The sequence below is a fragment of the Pipra filicauda genome, unplaced genomic scaffold (genome assembly GCF_003945595.2).
Source record: "Pipra filicauda isolate LSUMZ 115617 unplaced genomic scaffold, ASM394559v2 scaffold139_size1960392_pilon, whole genome shotgun sequence".
Classification (NCBI taxonomy): Eukaryota; Metazoa; Chordata; class Aves; order Passeriformes; family Pipridae; genus Pipra; species Pipra filicauda.
In genome coordinates, this window is record NW_024103873.1 from 128,333 (window position 1) to 144,319 (window position 15,987).

General features: G+C 40.2%; 1 protein-coding gene across 2 annotated transcripts in view; it reads left to right on the plus strand.

Annotated features, from left to right (window-relative positions):
• Positions 1-13,517, plus strand: part of FGD5 (FYVE, RhoGEF and PH domain containing 5) — an 87,775-nt gene extending 74,258 nt beyond the window's left edge. For both annotated transcript variants that reach the window (XM_027746408.2, XM_027746410.2), the window contains exons 15-21: positions 1,479-1,578; positions 3,736-3,873; positions 4,952-5,054; positions 7,015-7,142; positions 8,621-8,749; positions 10,471-10,619; positions 11,377-13,517. In XM_027746408.2, the coding sequence (XP_027602209.1) occupies positions 1,479-1,578; positions 3,736-3,873; positions 4,952-5,054; positions 7,015-7,142; positions 8,621-8,749; positions 10,471-10,619; positions 11,377-11,413 (784 nt within the window). In that variant the 3' untranslated portion in view covers positions 11,414-13,517. The remainder of the gene's footprint in view (positions 1-1,478; positions 1,579-3,735; positions 3,874-4,951; positions 5,055-7,014; positions 7,143-8,620; positions 8,750-10,470; positions 10,620-11,376) is intronic.
• Positions 13,518-15,987: the final 2,470 nt, after the last annotated feature.

Sequence of the window (15,987 nt, forward strand, 5' to 3'; positions counted from 1 at the left end):
CATCTTCAGATTTTTTAGAAAGTGTAATTTGACAGGTAGTAATTTTGGTAGAAATACGGTGTGACTAGGCTGGATGAAGTCAGGCTGGATGGAGCTCTGAGCAACATGGTCTAGTGGAAGGTGTCTCTGCCCATGGCAGATCATTTGGAACACAATGATCTTTAAGGTCACTTCCAACCCAAACCATTCTATGATTCTATGACTAGTAGTGGGTGTCTTGACAGAGATGATCTCCTGTGACATAGCCTCTTGGCTTCCAGAGGTTAGCCTATATGCAGTACATGGACTAGCTCTGAGTTTCTGCTCCAGGCTTGTTGAATTTTGCAGAGGCTGGTGTTTTTGAGACAAGGGCTTATGCTCATGGTGCAGAAGGATGCCAAGTCAAAGATCATCAAGAAAATCTGGCACTCCCTCTCTCTTTGTGCCCTTTTTTTTTTTAAGACCACAAAACACAAATTGTTCTCAGACATCTTGTTTGGTGGTCTTCATGAGGGCGGTGTGAGGAAATCACAGCTGAACAGCAGCTGGCAATGATGCCACTACTAGATTTTACAACAAAGTCTAGTGGATAGCTTTAATGTGAGTGGCTGGTATGATCTGGGGAAGGCAGACCACACTGAGTTACATTCCCTCCGGTGACTGAGGCTAGAAACCACTAGAACTGTGCAGAGTTTCAGATGGACAGGAAGCACATAGTTTGAAGTCACAGCAGAAAAACCAGCTAACACAAGCAGGACACCTCATGGCTGTAACAGAGTGAATGCATCTGGGAAGGAACAGGCACTAAGAGCCCTTTGGCTTTTTGGGGATAGCTGGACTGGCAGGGAAATGCAAAGTGTTCACTCCTTTGCCTTGTGCAAAGGGGGCATCTAGGGGCCAATCTGGAGAACTACTGGCCTCCATGTGTACCTGCAACTACAGGGAATGCACAACTTTCTTCCCAAATTGCTGTCTTGGCCTCTTGCCAGGAGACTGGAGGTTATCTGTGATGGACCTAGAGGAAAATGAAAGCATTCACACCTGTACCATTGGTGACAGGCTTCTGCATTTCCCAATATGCAGATCATCTGAGCATCCCACTATAGAGATGAGCAGAAACACACTTACCTTGAGCAACCCATGCCAATGCTATGTGCAATAGAGTGCCTAAAAGCTAGAGCAGGCAGGACAAAAAGAGACAATTCATATTGTCCTGTTTGATCTAGGATTGAGCAGCTTACAGCAAAATCAGAGACTACTTTGAAAAATTTTCTGAGCATTTAGTTCCTTCTAAGTCACAGTCCTAACCATGGAGCTACACTACTCATTGTGCTGAATATGTTCAACAGTCAATTTTGTTCCTGGTCAGAAAACTGTCAGTTCAGTGCAATAGTGCAAGAAAGCAAACATTCATAAAGTAAAGCTTTTCTCCTCTGACCAGCTTGTTTCAGTCCCTACTGTGCATGGCATTGACTGCTCTGTTGTATTTCATTCCACAGCTCTTGCTCAGAAAGGGATGACTGGTACAACTGCATCAGCAGACACATCCCAGATGGCTACAAAGCTCACAACACTTCGACTTTCCACAGCAGTGTGGAGGTAAAAGGAGGCCAAGTCTTTCAATGCTTGAAAAGGGAAGGAGGGAGAGAAAGAGAGAGAGGAAGGAAGGAGGGTTATAAAATTCAGAATTCCTAGTAGCCAGATGTTCTATTTTCTTTTAAACCAGTATGCCAAGCTTGAACAATGAAACTCATCACAGCTCATGGGCCACCTCTGAAATGTTAATCACACTCTATACTCTGTGGCCTTTGCTTAGTTCTTCTGAAGGAAGATTATTTTGTCCTGAAGGACAAACCAGTAACTATTTTTGATTAATTAAAAATAGCTACAAACTTTATAGATGTAAAAAAACCCCAAATTACCCATTAGTTACACTAATATCATACACAGAATAAAGTAACTGCCACTGCAAACCCCACTAGCAATTTTGCAATTGTACCAGCACAATTATGTATATTATTACCTCACTATTATCAGTTGTACTACGCTCAGTTAAGAAGGCAAAGAATGCATCTGATAAAAAGTAAAAATGCTATTTTAGCTTATGTAGAACCTCAGTTTTACTAAATAAGAAAGAGTGCCGGTGAGGCCACATCTGGAGTGCTGTGCCCAGTGCTGGGCTCCTCAGTATGACACATGAAAATGCTGAAAAGCCCGACAAAGGGCAACAAAAATGATGATAAGGGACTGGAGCATCTCTCCCATGAGGAAAGGCTGAGAATGCTGGAACTGTTCAACCTGGAGAAGGCTCAGGGAGGATCTCCTCTATGTGTACAAGTACCTGGAGGGTACAAAGAAGACAGAGCCAGGCTCTTCTCAGGGCTGCCCAGTGACAGGACCAGAGGCAGTGGCCACAAACTGAAACACAGGAGGTTCCCTCAAACAGCAGCAAACACTTTTTCACTCTGAGGGTGACCAAGCACTGGCACAGGTTGCCCAGGGAGGTTGTGGAGTCTCCATCCTTGGAAATGTTCAAAGGACACCTGGACACAGTCCTTGCCAACAGGTGCTACATAGCAGTAGCACCTGAGCAGAGTGGGTGGACCACATGACCTTCAGAGATCCCTTCCAACCTCAACCAGTTTGTGATTAAACTTGAAATTTTTTAAGACCTCAGAAAGTAAAAAATTAATTCAAAACCAAAACAGGATTTTTTTTCTGGCCTGTATCTAATCTACTTTCAAATATTTAACAAGAAAAAGATAGAAATTAGTCAGTACAGCAATCTAAACCAAATCCTTTTTCAACAAATGAAAAAATAATTTCTTTTCCAGCTCTGCTTCTGATGTAAACCTGAATGTGCACATGAGGAAAATTTGGAGGAATTTCATTTGTCTGTCTTTAGATCCTATTTGTCTGCAGAAGTCTAATTTCCACATAGGAAACCTTCCTAACAAACAGTCCTTCAAAAGCACAAGAGTTTGTGCTATTTGTGCCAAATGCTGAGCTGCTGTGAACTGACAGTGGAGGGCCCCTAATACTTTGGTGCTGAACCTCAAGTAACATAGCTTCTCAGCACAGTTTATTAGATTGGGTTCAGTTCCACGTGGACCACGGCTCCCTGGGCTTGAGCAAAGGCACCTGAACAATACTGCGATGCAGTGCATTCCAAGAACTGGGAAAAGTGAATGCATTTTTCTAAAGCTCCTTACAGATATTCAGATCAGCCATGGAAAGCATGGATCAGATTTGGAGTAGGAGTAGGGGAGGGTAAATTCATCTTTGGTTTTCGTGTTTTCTTTACTCTCTGTTGCATCATCACAGAACTGTCCCAAGGTGTAATGACATAAAAAGCTCAGGTACTTTTTTGATTGAAAGCTGTAGAACTTTTTATGAATATTATTTCAAAAGTTTCTTACAAAAAGATGGGTTTAAATCATGTTCTTACCTGTAATTTTCATATGCAGATAATCAGATACTTGTCTGGCATGGAAGACTGTCAGGATCTCACCAAAAATAGATTTGCATGGATTTTTACTTGTTGTGACTCTGGATTTAAGAGCACCATGTCCTAATCTTTCAGTGCTGAAGCAGTTGTATGTCACTTAAAAGTGCATTAAGAATGAGGAAATTTGGGGATCTTAACAGGAGAAGGTAGATTGAAATGAGATGAGAATTGTATGGGATGGAACAGGGCTGACTGAGTGCACTTTGAAAGTGCGGATGCTTTTTCATTTATTCTTGTTTGATTTTAAGCTAAGGGAAAGGCTTGGAATACCCTTGGGTGAGAGGCCTCCTACTTTGGTACCTGTGTCCCATGTCATGATGTGCATGAACTGTGGCTGTGACTTTACGCTCACTCTGAGGCGACATCACTGCCATGCCTGTGGGAAGGTAAGAGCTGTACAAGCTTCTAGGGGGGCTTTAGTCGCACCTCTGGGCTGCTGGCTGCTACTGCTGCAACTTCTGCAAATTTGTAGCAACATCCAAGACCTGAATTTGACTTCTCACAGAACCTGTGAGTGCTTTGCTAAATTAGGTAATTAGGTTCCTAATGTCCTAGAAGAAACAACAGTAACCTTGCCTTAAGGGGTAAAAGGAGTTCCTGAAGGCGGGTTAAAGCCTGACAAGATAATTATTGCTGGGTGCAGCCATTATATCTGATATATAGCTAGCTCTGAGACAAGAAGCAATACACTAAAAATACAGGCTCTCTTCTGGACCAGAGCAGTAACACATGTACTCCGTGACCTGTCTCTAATAACATCTGGTAAAATTATCTTCCAAGAAAAGTGAAGAAATTTGGCAGTAGAGCATGGTTTGGCCAGTGACCAAAGGAAAAGTTTCCTCTTTGCTCCATTGAAGAGCTGTTGCCTTTTGCCCTAAAGCTAAGGGGATCTATAAGGTTTTTTGGTTTTGTCCCTTTATTCCTGACTCTAGAGATTCGCTTATATACATAAACCTGCAGTCATGTTTTAAACCATGGCTGTCTTTTAACCTGATTTTTTAAAAAATTTTAATAAAACGACCAGTGATTTTTGCTAGTATAAAACCCCCCCGTTTACTTAATCTTTTTTCTAATTCCACAGAGAAAATCAGTCACACAGGGATTGCAGGAACATGCAAGCTTGCTTAAGAAAACAATGTTACTAACAAAGCTATGAAAACAGAAGTAATTTTAAAGGTGTCATTCTACAGTTCACTACTAGGGAAGGTGTAAGTTCCTGAGGAGATGGACACAGCAATGGTGTACAACTAAATACAGTGTTCAATTCTGCTTGGCTCACAACAGTGGAAGCCTACAGCAATCATATTTCAGTCGGCAGACTTTCCCTGGCTGCCAGTTTTAGGAGAGAACCATTTCTGGTCCACTATCCATCTTCCTCTCCCAGCAAGGTGAGGGGATTTGTTTTGTATGTGCATATCTATAAATATAAATTATATTTACATGCATCTCTTCTTGATGGAACAGATTGTATGTCGAAATTGTTCAAGAAACAAGTACCCTATGAAGTACCTTAAAGATCAAGCAGCCAAAGTCTGTGATAGCTGCTACGTGGAACTTAATAAAAGAGGTAGGATTTTTTCATTCTTGGCAAAACTGACAAATTGATTTCCTTCCTATATGATGAGGAGGCTTTAGGACCTGCCTACTATGTTGTATTTTGTTAAATATGCCTCAAGCTTGAGGCATGTGTATTGAGGTTCCAGGAGAGCCAGGTTTTAATGGTAGCTGAAACTGTTTAGCAAGACATAAAATCAAGTTTAGCAAACTGTTTTCTCAAATGGAAAGAGGGCAAATTTAGGTTAGATATACAAAAGAAATTCTTGGCTGTGAGGGTGGGGAGGCCCTGGCACAGGTTGCCCAGAGAAGCTGTGGCTGCCCCATCCCTGGCAGTGTTCAAGACCAGGCTGGACAAGGCTTGGAGCAACTCGGAATAGTGGAAGGTGTCCCTGCCCATGGCAGGGGCTGGAATGAGATGAGCTTTAAGGTCCATTCCAACCCAAATCTTCTATGATTCTAAGCCAGGTTCTCTGAGGGCTTCCCTGACCATTTTAATAAACCAGAATAATGGTAAAAACTATGTCCTATGAGGAGCAACTGAGAACTCTGGGTTTGTCTCCTCTGGAGATAAGGAGGCTGAGGGGTGATATTGCTCTCTGCAGCTTCCTGAGGAGGGGTCGTGGAGACAGTGGTGCTGATCTCTTTTCCGTGTGACGCAGTGACAAGACACATGAGAGTGGTTCAAAGCTTCATCAGGGGAGGTTCTGACTTGACATGAGGAAACCTTTCTTTTCCCAGACGGTGGCCAAACATTGGAACAGGCTTTCTAGAGAGGTGGTCAATGCCCTATGCTTCTCAGTGTTTAAAGGACATTTGAACAATGCTCTTAATAACATGATTTGACTTTTGAGCAGCCTTGAATTGGTCAGGCAGTTGAACTAGATGATTGTTGTAGGCTCCTTCTAACTGAACTGTTTTATTCTGTCATTTCTAATTAATTATCCATTAAAGTAAAACAATGGCTTTGTGGTTCTTCACTGTCCTCATCCATGTTGTAGCTTTTACAAAAAGAAATGCCGGGGTAAAGTGCAGAGTCACTAAGAGCTTTTCTACATAGGGAGTTAATCTGGTTACAGATGAAAGCATAAATTCAAAGCAGAAGAGCTACTGCCTATCTAGAACTGTATTATTATCCTAATATGTAAGTCTCTTTTCTGATGTAAATACACATTCAAATCAAAGACAAAAGGGGGAGAGGGGTTACAAATATATGAACAGAGAGGGAATAGGACATAATTTTCTTGTACAACTACTCATGTAGACAATCTCTAATAAAAAGCATATTATACTTTTAATAAGTCAAGAATAAAAAGGTGTGGACAATGAAGTTTAGTTTTTCCACTCTGACTGAAGAAATTCACACTAGCCAAGCAAACGCATGAACAGGTGCTGTCACAACAGCCAAAAAAAGCATCTCCAAGCCACTCTGTGTCCAAGAAGCGGTACTTCAGACTTGTGCTAAAACAATGCCATCTTTTACTAAGAGCTTTCAAATAATGTGTGTTGCCAGAAGTGGAATCATGAAGATGTGAACTCAGACAAGTGGAGTTAATGGAGATTTTCAGAGCCAGAAGAACTGTCTCCCATGCAGAATTCAAAGAAAATGGTTCATACAGAAAGAATGTCCCATTAGTGAATCTATCCTGCAAAGATGTTATAGAACATAGAGAAGATGTCAAAGCCATTTGCTTAATGCTCATTTTAAATAACAAGAAAACAAGCTGTGCTGTGCTTTGCCAGCTTTCTTGCAGGCTTCTTTCAAGCACCTGTAGGTTATTAAAAAAGGGTGCTATGGAATCCACTGATCAGACTTAAAGAGGTGATTTGAAAGAAAGGCTAAAATAAAAACTGAGTGTGAAGGAGGCGTTGCATTTTCCTTAGTCATTTACATTGTGTGTCTCTTACACAGCCTGATATGTATCAACTCATCCATTTCCCCCTTCCCTTTCTGAATTTTCTTAATCTTGCAGAGCGGCCACTAAGCATGAGCTTCCCTCCAACTTCATCCAGGTGTTCAAGCAGTGCCTTCTCTGTTTTCCACAATATTCATTATTCATCTTTTAAGAAACAGAAGAAGATCCCTTCAGCTCTCATGGAGGTAGGACCAAGCTGCCTGAGAAAGGCAGGAGACTCGAGGAAACTCTGTGCTCTTACTTCAGCAGCTATGTTTATACTGTATGCAGTAGGCTCAGCACATGCCTTGGTTTACTTTCATCATGCAATTATTTTTTTGTTTTTCACAGTAGTGTTTAAAATACAAAAATACTCTGAGCTCTGGAGATACCACAGAAGTGTCTTGAGCCCACTGAGAAACCCAGTTAGAGTATGATACTTTAATTTGCTCATCAGCCTGTGAAGTCTTGAAAAAAACTAAACCACCTTCAAGGTACTAGACAGAACAACAGAGCAGATCATAGACACTGACAATCTTACCAATGTAAACAAAATTCCCACCAATTTCAATAGGGCCATGATTTCTAAAGCTGTATTAGTTTTCTTTCCAGGAACAAGGTGCCAATCATTTTGATGTATTCTAAGTAGCTAAGCTGCCCATTGAACTTGAGCATAGCAAGGTACTTCCATTTCCTGCAGGTATTTATCACTGTATAAAGAAATGAGAGTGCAAACATCTTGCTGAACTCACTGTAGAGTCAAGACACTGGAATCTCTTGAGGTTTGTTGGTGAAACTGCGCCAGAGATACAACCATGTAACACAAACACACAAACTTAATATTGAAAGAGCCAGCAGGCAGAATTTAAACCTCACGAGGGAAAAAGCATCACCTTTCTATCCACATGGAGGCAGCACATGTTTATTAACATGAACTATCTCATAATAGCATTACTCCATGTCCTGGCACATTTCTGTTCTGCTGCAAAACACTGCTATATAAATGCTCAGTTTTCTCTTCTGTCAGTGCTACAAAAGCTGGTTTTGAATCTCTGCTCTTTGTTTCTAAATCCAATACTGTTTACTGCTGTAATTAATGATGTACACTGCACTGTGTGTGTGCGTGTGTGTGCAAGTGTATAGTTCCAGCTACTCAAAATCTGGATTTTTAAGAACATTAAGCACTTAGATCTCAGAATATTTCTGTGAGAGGGGCAACTCTTCTCAGAAATATTATTACACAAATGAAACCAAGTCATCATTAAGTGATTGATATAAATTAATATAAAACCATAGCAAAGCCCTAAATATACCCATGGCTTGAAAGTGTTCAGCCACAAGACTGTAATTCACTTTTGGAAGCATGCACCTTTAAAATACAAAAATACCCCAGACCTTGGAAAAGGGACAAGTCTGGCTTTTCAGAACACAACTGTAAGCTTACTGACCTGAATAATAACTCAACTGCATATTTCCCATTAGAGTTACTGAGAACAAAATTTAACTATAAATATTCAAACAGTTAAAAAGAACCCTAACACCATGCTTATAATTTTTCTGTATCAATACTTTTAATGGTCTACTTACAGTTTCACCTAGTTGTCTGGTGTGATGCAAGCATGCATATTCAGGAGTGGAAAAGCCTTTGCTGTTACAAATCCTGATTTCTCCTACCTTGCTCCAGGTGGCAGCCTCAGAAGAGGGAGCTACCATCAGTGGTTACCTCAGCAGATGTAAGGGAGGCAAAAGACACTGGAAGAAACGCTGGTTTGTTATCAAAGGCAAAGTCCTCTACACCTACATAGCAAATGAGGTACTGTGCAATCTGACTTGAAGTACTTTCTTATCTGAGATCTCTTCTTTACTCCCTACAGGCAGAACCAGGAAATGGGAAAGGTAGAAATGGTAGTTCTCACAACTATCTGCCTTCTGAGACCTGGTCCTAACAGACTGAATCCCCAGGGAGCTCAGCCACAGCCCTAGCTGGACCTTGGCAGCCTTCAGACACTGCCCTTCATTATTTGAACTTCAGATCATTATCTGACTTCTTGCTATTCATGCTATTATAAACTGTCAACCACAGTGAACCTTAGTGTAAATATTTACACCCAAAGACTTCAAGATCCTTCAGCATTCTCTGGTGTACCTTGATAACTGCCAGATATTTTGTAGATAGATAGCACTATGATCCATTTCTGGTGGGGAGGAGAATCTTGTAGTTTTGCAAGTATAAGTAAGACATACTTGTCCTACTAGTACCAACAGGTAAAGAGAGGAGACAGTCTGCAGAAGTCAGTATAATGCCAGCTCTGTTGGTCTGTAAGCTCCTCCTTACAGCCAAGGAGGCCAGGTATCAACTAGATCATTTTTATGTATTTTGTCCTTTCCCAGTCCCTTTTCTTATTTTATAATAGCTGCCATACAAATAAACTTGAAGTGTAATATAAAGTTTGGTTATAATGGACAGGTTTCATAAGCAAAACCATAAAATTCATTTTGCTGAAAAAAAGGACAATGCAAAAACTTGTAAAAAGCAATACTTGGTACTTTAGGCCCTCAGAATACTTTGCAAACATCATGTGATGGTTGCATGAAGCAATGTTATCCCCTTTAAACGGATGAGAAGATTGAGGCACAAAAGGGTTCGTGATTTGACCAGCAGTTCAGACCATTATAATCAAATTCCGTATCCCACACATTTACCTTACCTCACCTAAGCTTAAAAGGGATCATTTCTGGTTCAACAATAGGGAAAAAGCAACAATGCCTAATTACACTTTGCATTCCCAGTCTGCAATGTACGTTCTAATAGCACAGGCAAAGCCAACATACACATATAATCACTGCCTCAATACGGTGATCAAAACTGCAGCTTTCACTAACAGCTAAACTGCAATTCAATTAAGGCTTATTGTTTTCTTTGACTTCTGCAAAGCCATGTCTAGCAAGCAAAATTTGTGGAAGTTTCTTGGGACTAAATTAACAATTAATTGCATTACCAGCTAGGAAATTTCAAACCAGCCTTTAGGAAAGCAAGTGTGCTGTTTGAGAAAGAGCAGATTTCTGAAAAAGTCACTAGTGCTTTGAAAGGAAATGATGAGGCACCAAAAAGACTACTATTTGCACCCAGTAAAAAAAAATTATTGAAAGAAACATAACTGGGAGAGAGTCTCAGGCTTTCCAAACTGCTGCTGGACTGTCCTATACTCTCAATAATCTCTGCTTCGCCTCCTGGACCGTTATGTCAAAGACAGCCATCAGTGTTGTGGCTAATTTGACCTGCATGGCCATGTGGATGATCACGAAGAACTGGATTTTCAGAGGTGGTGTTCAAGTTCAGTACTCAGACTAGATAAAAATGTGCAGTACAGGCACTGCTCTGGTTTAGGTAAGAGCCACGAGTCCAGCAGAACATTCACACTACTGCTTTTGCATTTCTGTCACAGCAGGGTTGTATCATTTGGTTTTCAGAAAGAGCCCTCAAACTGTTACAAGCCTTCTCTCTAAATTTTGGTTCACTTCTTTGCTTTTCAGGACAAAGTGGCTACAGAGAGTTTGCCTTTGCTGGGTTTCACCATTGCCCCAGAAAAAGAGGATGGAAGCACAGATGCAGTTTTTCATCTCTACCACAAGCAGACTCTCTTTTATAGCTTCCGAGCAGAGGATAACAATTCAGCACAGAGGTATGGGGGTTGACTTCCACACTAGCCAGTGCACAGGTCCAAAAGCTTACATAGGGCTTTCCCCTCTCCTTCAGTTCAGAATGCCTTCATGACAGAGGAAGCAAGCAACTTTCAGAGTGTTGATTAAGCCAAATTACATGTGACTGGCCTGAGTGACTTAAAAAATCTACCTGGTGCTTTTAATTTCCTTTAGGAAGGAGAATTTGCTCCTCCTATGGCTAAAGAGGAGACTGAGTCTCAAGAGGCATGTCTAGAAGTCTGTCACAGGTGATTACTGTACAGAAGCTTCTCTGATTTATATGTTCAATTTATATGTTCAATCTTAGTTTTCTCATCAACAAATAATTGCTTATTTTTCTCAATTCTAATGCTACTGCTTCCACATAATAAAATAGTCACAAAATTTATATTAAAAATGCTAGCACCTCAAGACACACAGGAAAGGAAATGAGTGTTTATAGGAGGTTTTGTTGCTTTTAAACATACTTCAGTGGTTTCATCTTTCCTATTCTAAGACAGCACTTAACTGTCTTTGAGACTTTACAATAATTTACTGGTTAAGATTGCACTAGAAAGCAGGAGTCCCAGTACTCCCTGCTTTAATCACAAAACTGTAGTTCCTCATCAGAGGTAGGATGGAAAATACAGTCTTCTTCAAGCTTTATGTTCTTAAAGTACTTATTTTTCTTAAAATACATATCTTCTAAAAATGTATATAGTTTTATATGTACCGCTTTTTCTTTTCTGCCCTTTCTAGGTGGATTGAAGCCATGGAAGAAGCATCCATATTATAGCAGCTATCACGCAATGAACTTGGAATAAATTCTCAGATTTCTGTACATTTCCAGCAATCTTCTTCTGACTTACAAAACTGAACAGCATATTTCAGGCCCACTGGCCACACACACTGGATTTGAACTGTTTCCAGTTTGCTCTTTTTGCTTCCTTCTTCTTACATCCATGTTGTTGCAAATGAAAACTTCAAAATAGAAAATATTTATGGTGATCTTTATGTATGTGCAACTTCAGCCTGTACTATAAGCTTCTCCTCTGACCTCACAGTAAACTAAGTCTAACATCAAGACCAGAAAATACATGGAAACACTGACTACAGTAAGTAACAGGCTCAGATTTACTTACTCAACAGCACTGCCATATTTCATTGAGTTGGTTTTGATGTCTACCACAACATGAGAAACAATATAGTACACAACAAATGATCATTTAAAGCACTTTATCATTTTTATTGAACTACAGTTTCCTTTTCTTCATGTTTCTAAGGAGTTCTGTGGCATGATTCATTACCCATCCATTAACAAGTGCCAGCATGAAATTATGCCCCACATTTGCTAACTAGCTTCCACAGAAAAGGAACGAACTACACATTCAATTCACCTGGTCTATCAACACTTCACTGGCTATGATCCAACATAATTACTTACTATCAATTTATAATTTTACACAGAGCACTGTATAATTTATGTTAAAGGGTTTAGTTTCATATCACTGCAGTACTTTGAAATGCACTTCAGTAGCTCTACAGATCCAGGCGTTGAATTATATCACTTCTCTCTAAATACTGCATCAGACTCAAACCCAAAGGTTATTTGTAATTTATTATAAACCTACAGACAGTTTTTATTTAACATGTCTACCTAGTAGTGTTAAGATTTTTATCCTCTATTTAAATAGTCTATCTTTATTTTCAAAATTCCTGTTGTTTCTGCTGTTCTTGTTATGAAAAATGTCATCAAAAATTGAATGCACATAACTAGCACAGCATTTGAAATATGCTGGGTGCACTGAAATGCACTTGTCTGAACCTGCTCTGCTGGAGTGCTTTGGAACTCCTGTGGCTATACCTGTCTCACATCAGACTGCTGCCGTGCTCTACATCTCCAGGGCTGGATTCTCAGCAGCCAGCTGTGTTTGTGTGACTTCAAAGATGCTGTGCTGCTTTACACCAGCTGAGGATATAGATGTCTGGAGTTTGGGGGGTTGGGTTTTTGTGTTTGGTTTGGGGGGTTGTTTTTTGTTGGGGTGGGTTTTCTTTAGTGTTTGGGTTGGGGTTTTCTATAAAGAAGGTTGAGAAGTGGTGTTCTAATCATTGCAATACAGTGGGTTTGTGTCCTGTATTTGTCATAATATTTGACTGAGGAATAGAACAGCATCTATGATTAAAATATATCTTTGTATAAAAATACCACGTTCAAGAATTTACTTACATTAAAATATATTGTTGGGCATTTTTATTACTTTCATTTTTCCATTTCTTTAAGAAGCTTAATGGATATCTGAATTTTTGACCCTAAAAAATTGTTTAGAATTGTCTGCATTTTTAAAGGTCTATAATATATACCCAAATCATAAGGTAGTTCAGTTTATCACCTGCAAAAACAAGTTTAAAGAAACAAATACCTACCACTAAATAAAAATATCATTGTTTTGGGGTTTTTTTGATACAACTGAGTCTGACCATTTCATATAGCATATATTATCATGTGCAAACAGAAACCAAGTATAAGAAAAGTAAAACTTTTGATTCTTTAGTTAATGAATGAACACCAGTGTTAACTCTTTACGTTAGAACCATGGCCTTGCTACCAATACACTGTAAATGTTTATCCCCCCCTTAAAAACATTTTGCACTTAGAAAAAAATAAGACAACATTGAATACAGAGTAAGATCTCTTAACTCTAGTCTCAAACGAGAAAAAACTGCACTACAGAATGACAATATTATGAAGATTTAGGTGCTGACATTTGGTGACTGTTGTGTGAAGCTTTCAGTTAGAAGCATGAAATGAAGACGTGAAAATATTTTGTTGTAAAAAATAAGATACAGTGCTATTAAACATTGTTTTAAGTAATGTAGAAAAATAAAAGAGCAAAACATAACTGCAGTTCTACAGGCTTTTCCTTTACACTATTTTTACCTTCTTTAATTCCAGCTTTGCAGTTCCAGTTAATAGATACTTGCCTATTAACCAATTCTCTGACAAACCAGGGAAGAGCATCAAATCAGAAGATGGTAATGGAGCCCTTCGGGTGGGAACAGGATTTAGACCTAATTGTTACGATGATGTGTTTCAGTCCACACTGCATTCATCTCCTGTAAAGCCTGCCTACTTTACTTCAACTTACAGATACAGGTGGTCTCAATACAGCATAAAAAAAGAGCAAAAAATGAAAATGTCCTCGCAATTTCAGTCCAACTGTTAACTAAATTTGAGCAAAGCTAAGCACCAGAGACAGAAATTATCACTGTTTCAGAATTATTCCAGTAATCACCTTCTAGAAAATGGTAACTTCTTAAAATAGATATATATACTCAGTTTACTACCTGCCATTTACTTACACAGTTCTTTCCTACTAAGTTGTAGTTAGTATTACTCTTCCACAATGAAAACTTTGTTCCACACCTTCATAAATGTTTCAAAAAAAATTCAATAATAAGTCACAATGAACTAGCTATTTGGCCAATAGCTGAGATGCAAGCTGCCCTCATTTGTTGTTTCAGAGTTTTTCTGTTTATTTTTCTACTTATTAAAAAGCATTAAAGTTATTAGCCATTAGGTGCAACTAATATTTGGACCTATTTTACAGCATATGCCTAGTTAAAATCTGTTTTTTAAAGTTATTAAATTATTTTTCCAAAATACAAGTCATTCAGAGATGGAGAATACCAACCTGACAAGATTCTGTGCCACTTACATAAGCACTGCTGGTCAAGCCCCGGGACTGCTGCCCTTCCTGAGCTGATTCTCTGCTGCTTTTACGATTGATGAAAACCACACAGCTATGAATACCAACCAGGCTTTTCCTGTTTGCATGCTACTTTGATACAAAAGTAATAACGACTACTTCGGCTGTAACCATGTTCAGTGAATATCACTGCTTGTGAAGGTAAAAGAAAGTGCCAATACTCAGCGAGGGGGGAAAGGTATTCCCTTAAATACTAAGGGAAAAACACCACTTTAACTCCACAAGTTACTTGGGAACATAACATACGAACTTCTATGTATTAAAAGCAGTGCAATTCTTCAGCCTGGGTAACACTGTGACACCACTTTTGATCAAGTTTTACAAGAAAGTTTCTAGACTCCAGGGCATGGTGTTATGAGGTCAAAGGTTGGACTTGATGACCTTGGAGGTCTTTTCCAACCTTAATGACTCTATATAGTGATATTTTTCTGCAGTTGAAAAGCCTACATTAGACAGCAAGGTCATTTTTGCTAAGAGATGAACATAGAGATATGATGGCAAAACCCCACAGGATGGAGGTCACCAGCGTCCCTCAGCACTGCCCAGCCATGTACAAAAAAGCAAGGCATGAGGACTCATACTTCAAAAATCATCTACTAACACTTAAAAGAGAGATTTAAATTGAATGTGGCATTAGCAAGACCAGTTTATACAGTTAAAACCCTGTCAGTCACTTATAACTGTTGATTTCTTCCATGCTCGGTATCAGTTTTGCTCTTAAAATTTACATCAAGTTTCCAGAAAATTCTATGAAAATTTTAAGCACCTGAAATGAGAACTTAAAAAACCCCCAAACAACAAAGCTCTACAATACTAATCCTTATTATCCAACTACCTACAATATCCCAAAAATTTAAAACCCATGAGCAACCTCAAATCCTATTCTTATTTTGTAGTACTTGGCCTGCCCTGACTTAGTCCATTATGTACCTTTACTGCCATCACCACGGCCAGAGAGGTGGCTTTGGCTATGCCATTAGTACTCTTGCAGCAGTTCTCTCCTTCCACACCTAAAACCTCCTTCCCTCTCCACAAGTATGCACATCTCACCTCTGCTCTGTGGGGAATCCAGCCTGTTCTCCTGAGCAGCGTGCAACTTCCACGGGGTCTCTTCCCTCCTCTTCTTGCATGACAATTTTGCGGCACATTTTTTCTTCTAAGGCAACTATCCCACAAAGGGAGGAGCTAAAAGGTCCCTGTTATCAGCAAGTGCGTTTGAAAATGAACACCAGTAAAATCCCTTCTCCACTATGGCTGGGAGCAATTTAATCCTTATCGGCAGGAACTGCGGCCCGAAGGAGAGAGGCCCTCGATGGAGCCCGCGCTCCGTGAGGAGAGGAGCCCTGAGGAGAGGAGTCCCCGGAGAAGCCCTCGGCGGAGCCCTGAGGAGACGAGCCGTCGGTGCAGCCCGCGCTCCTGGCAGGAACTGCGGCCCAAGGCCAGGAGCCCTCGGTGAGCAGGGCACAAGCGTGAGGAGCAGGAGGGCAGGCAGGAGGTGGTCTGTGCTGGTTGGGATCCCCCATCCCCAGAGCGCCGCTCCGAGGCGGGGAGGGGCCCGTGCGTGTGTGAAATCGCGCCTGGCAGAAAGGGGTGGCTGGGGAAG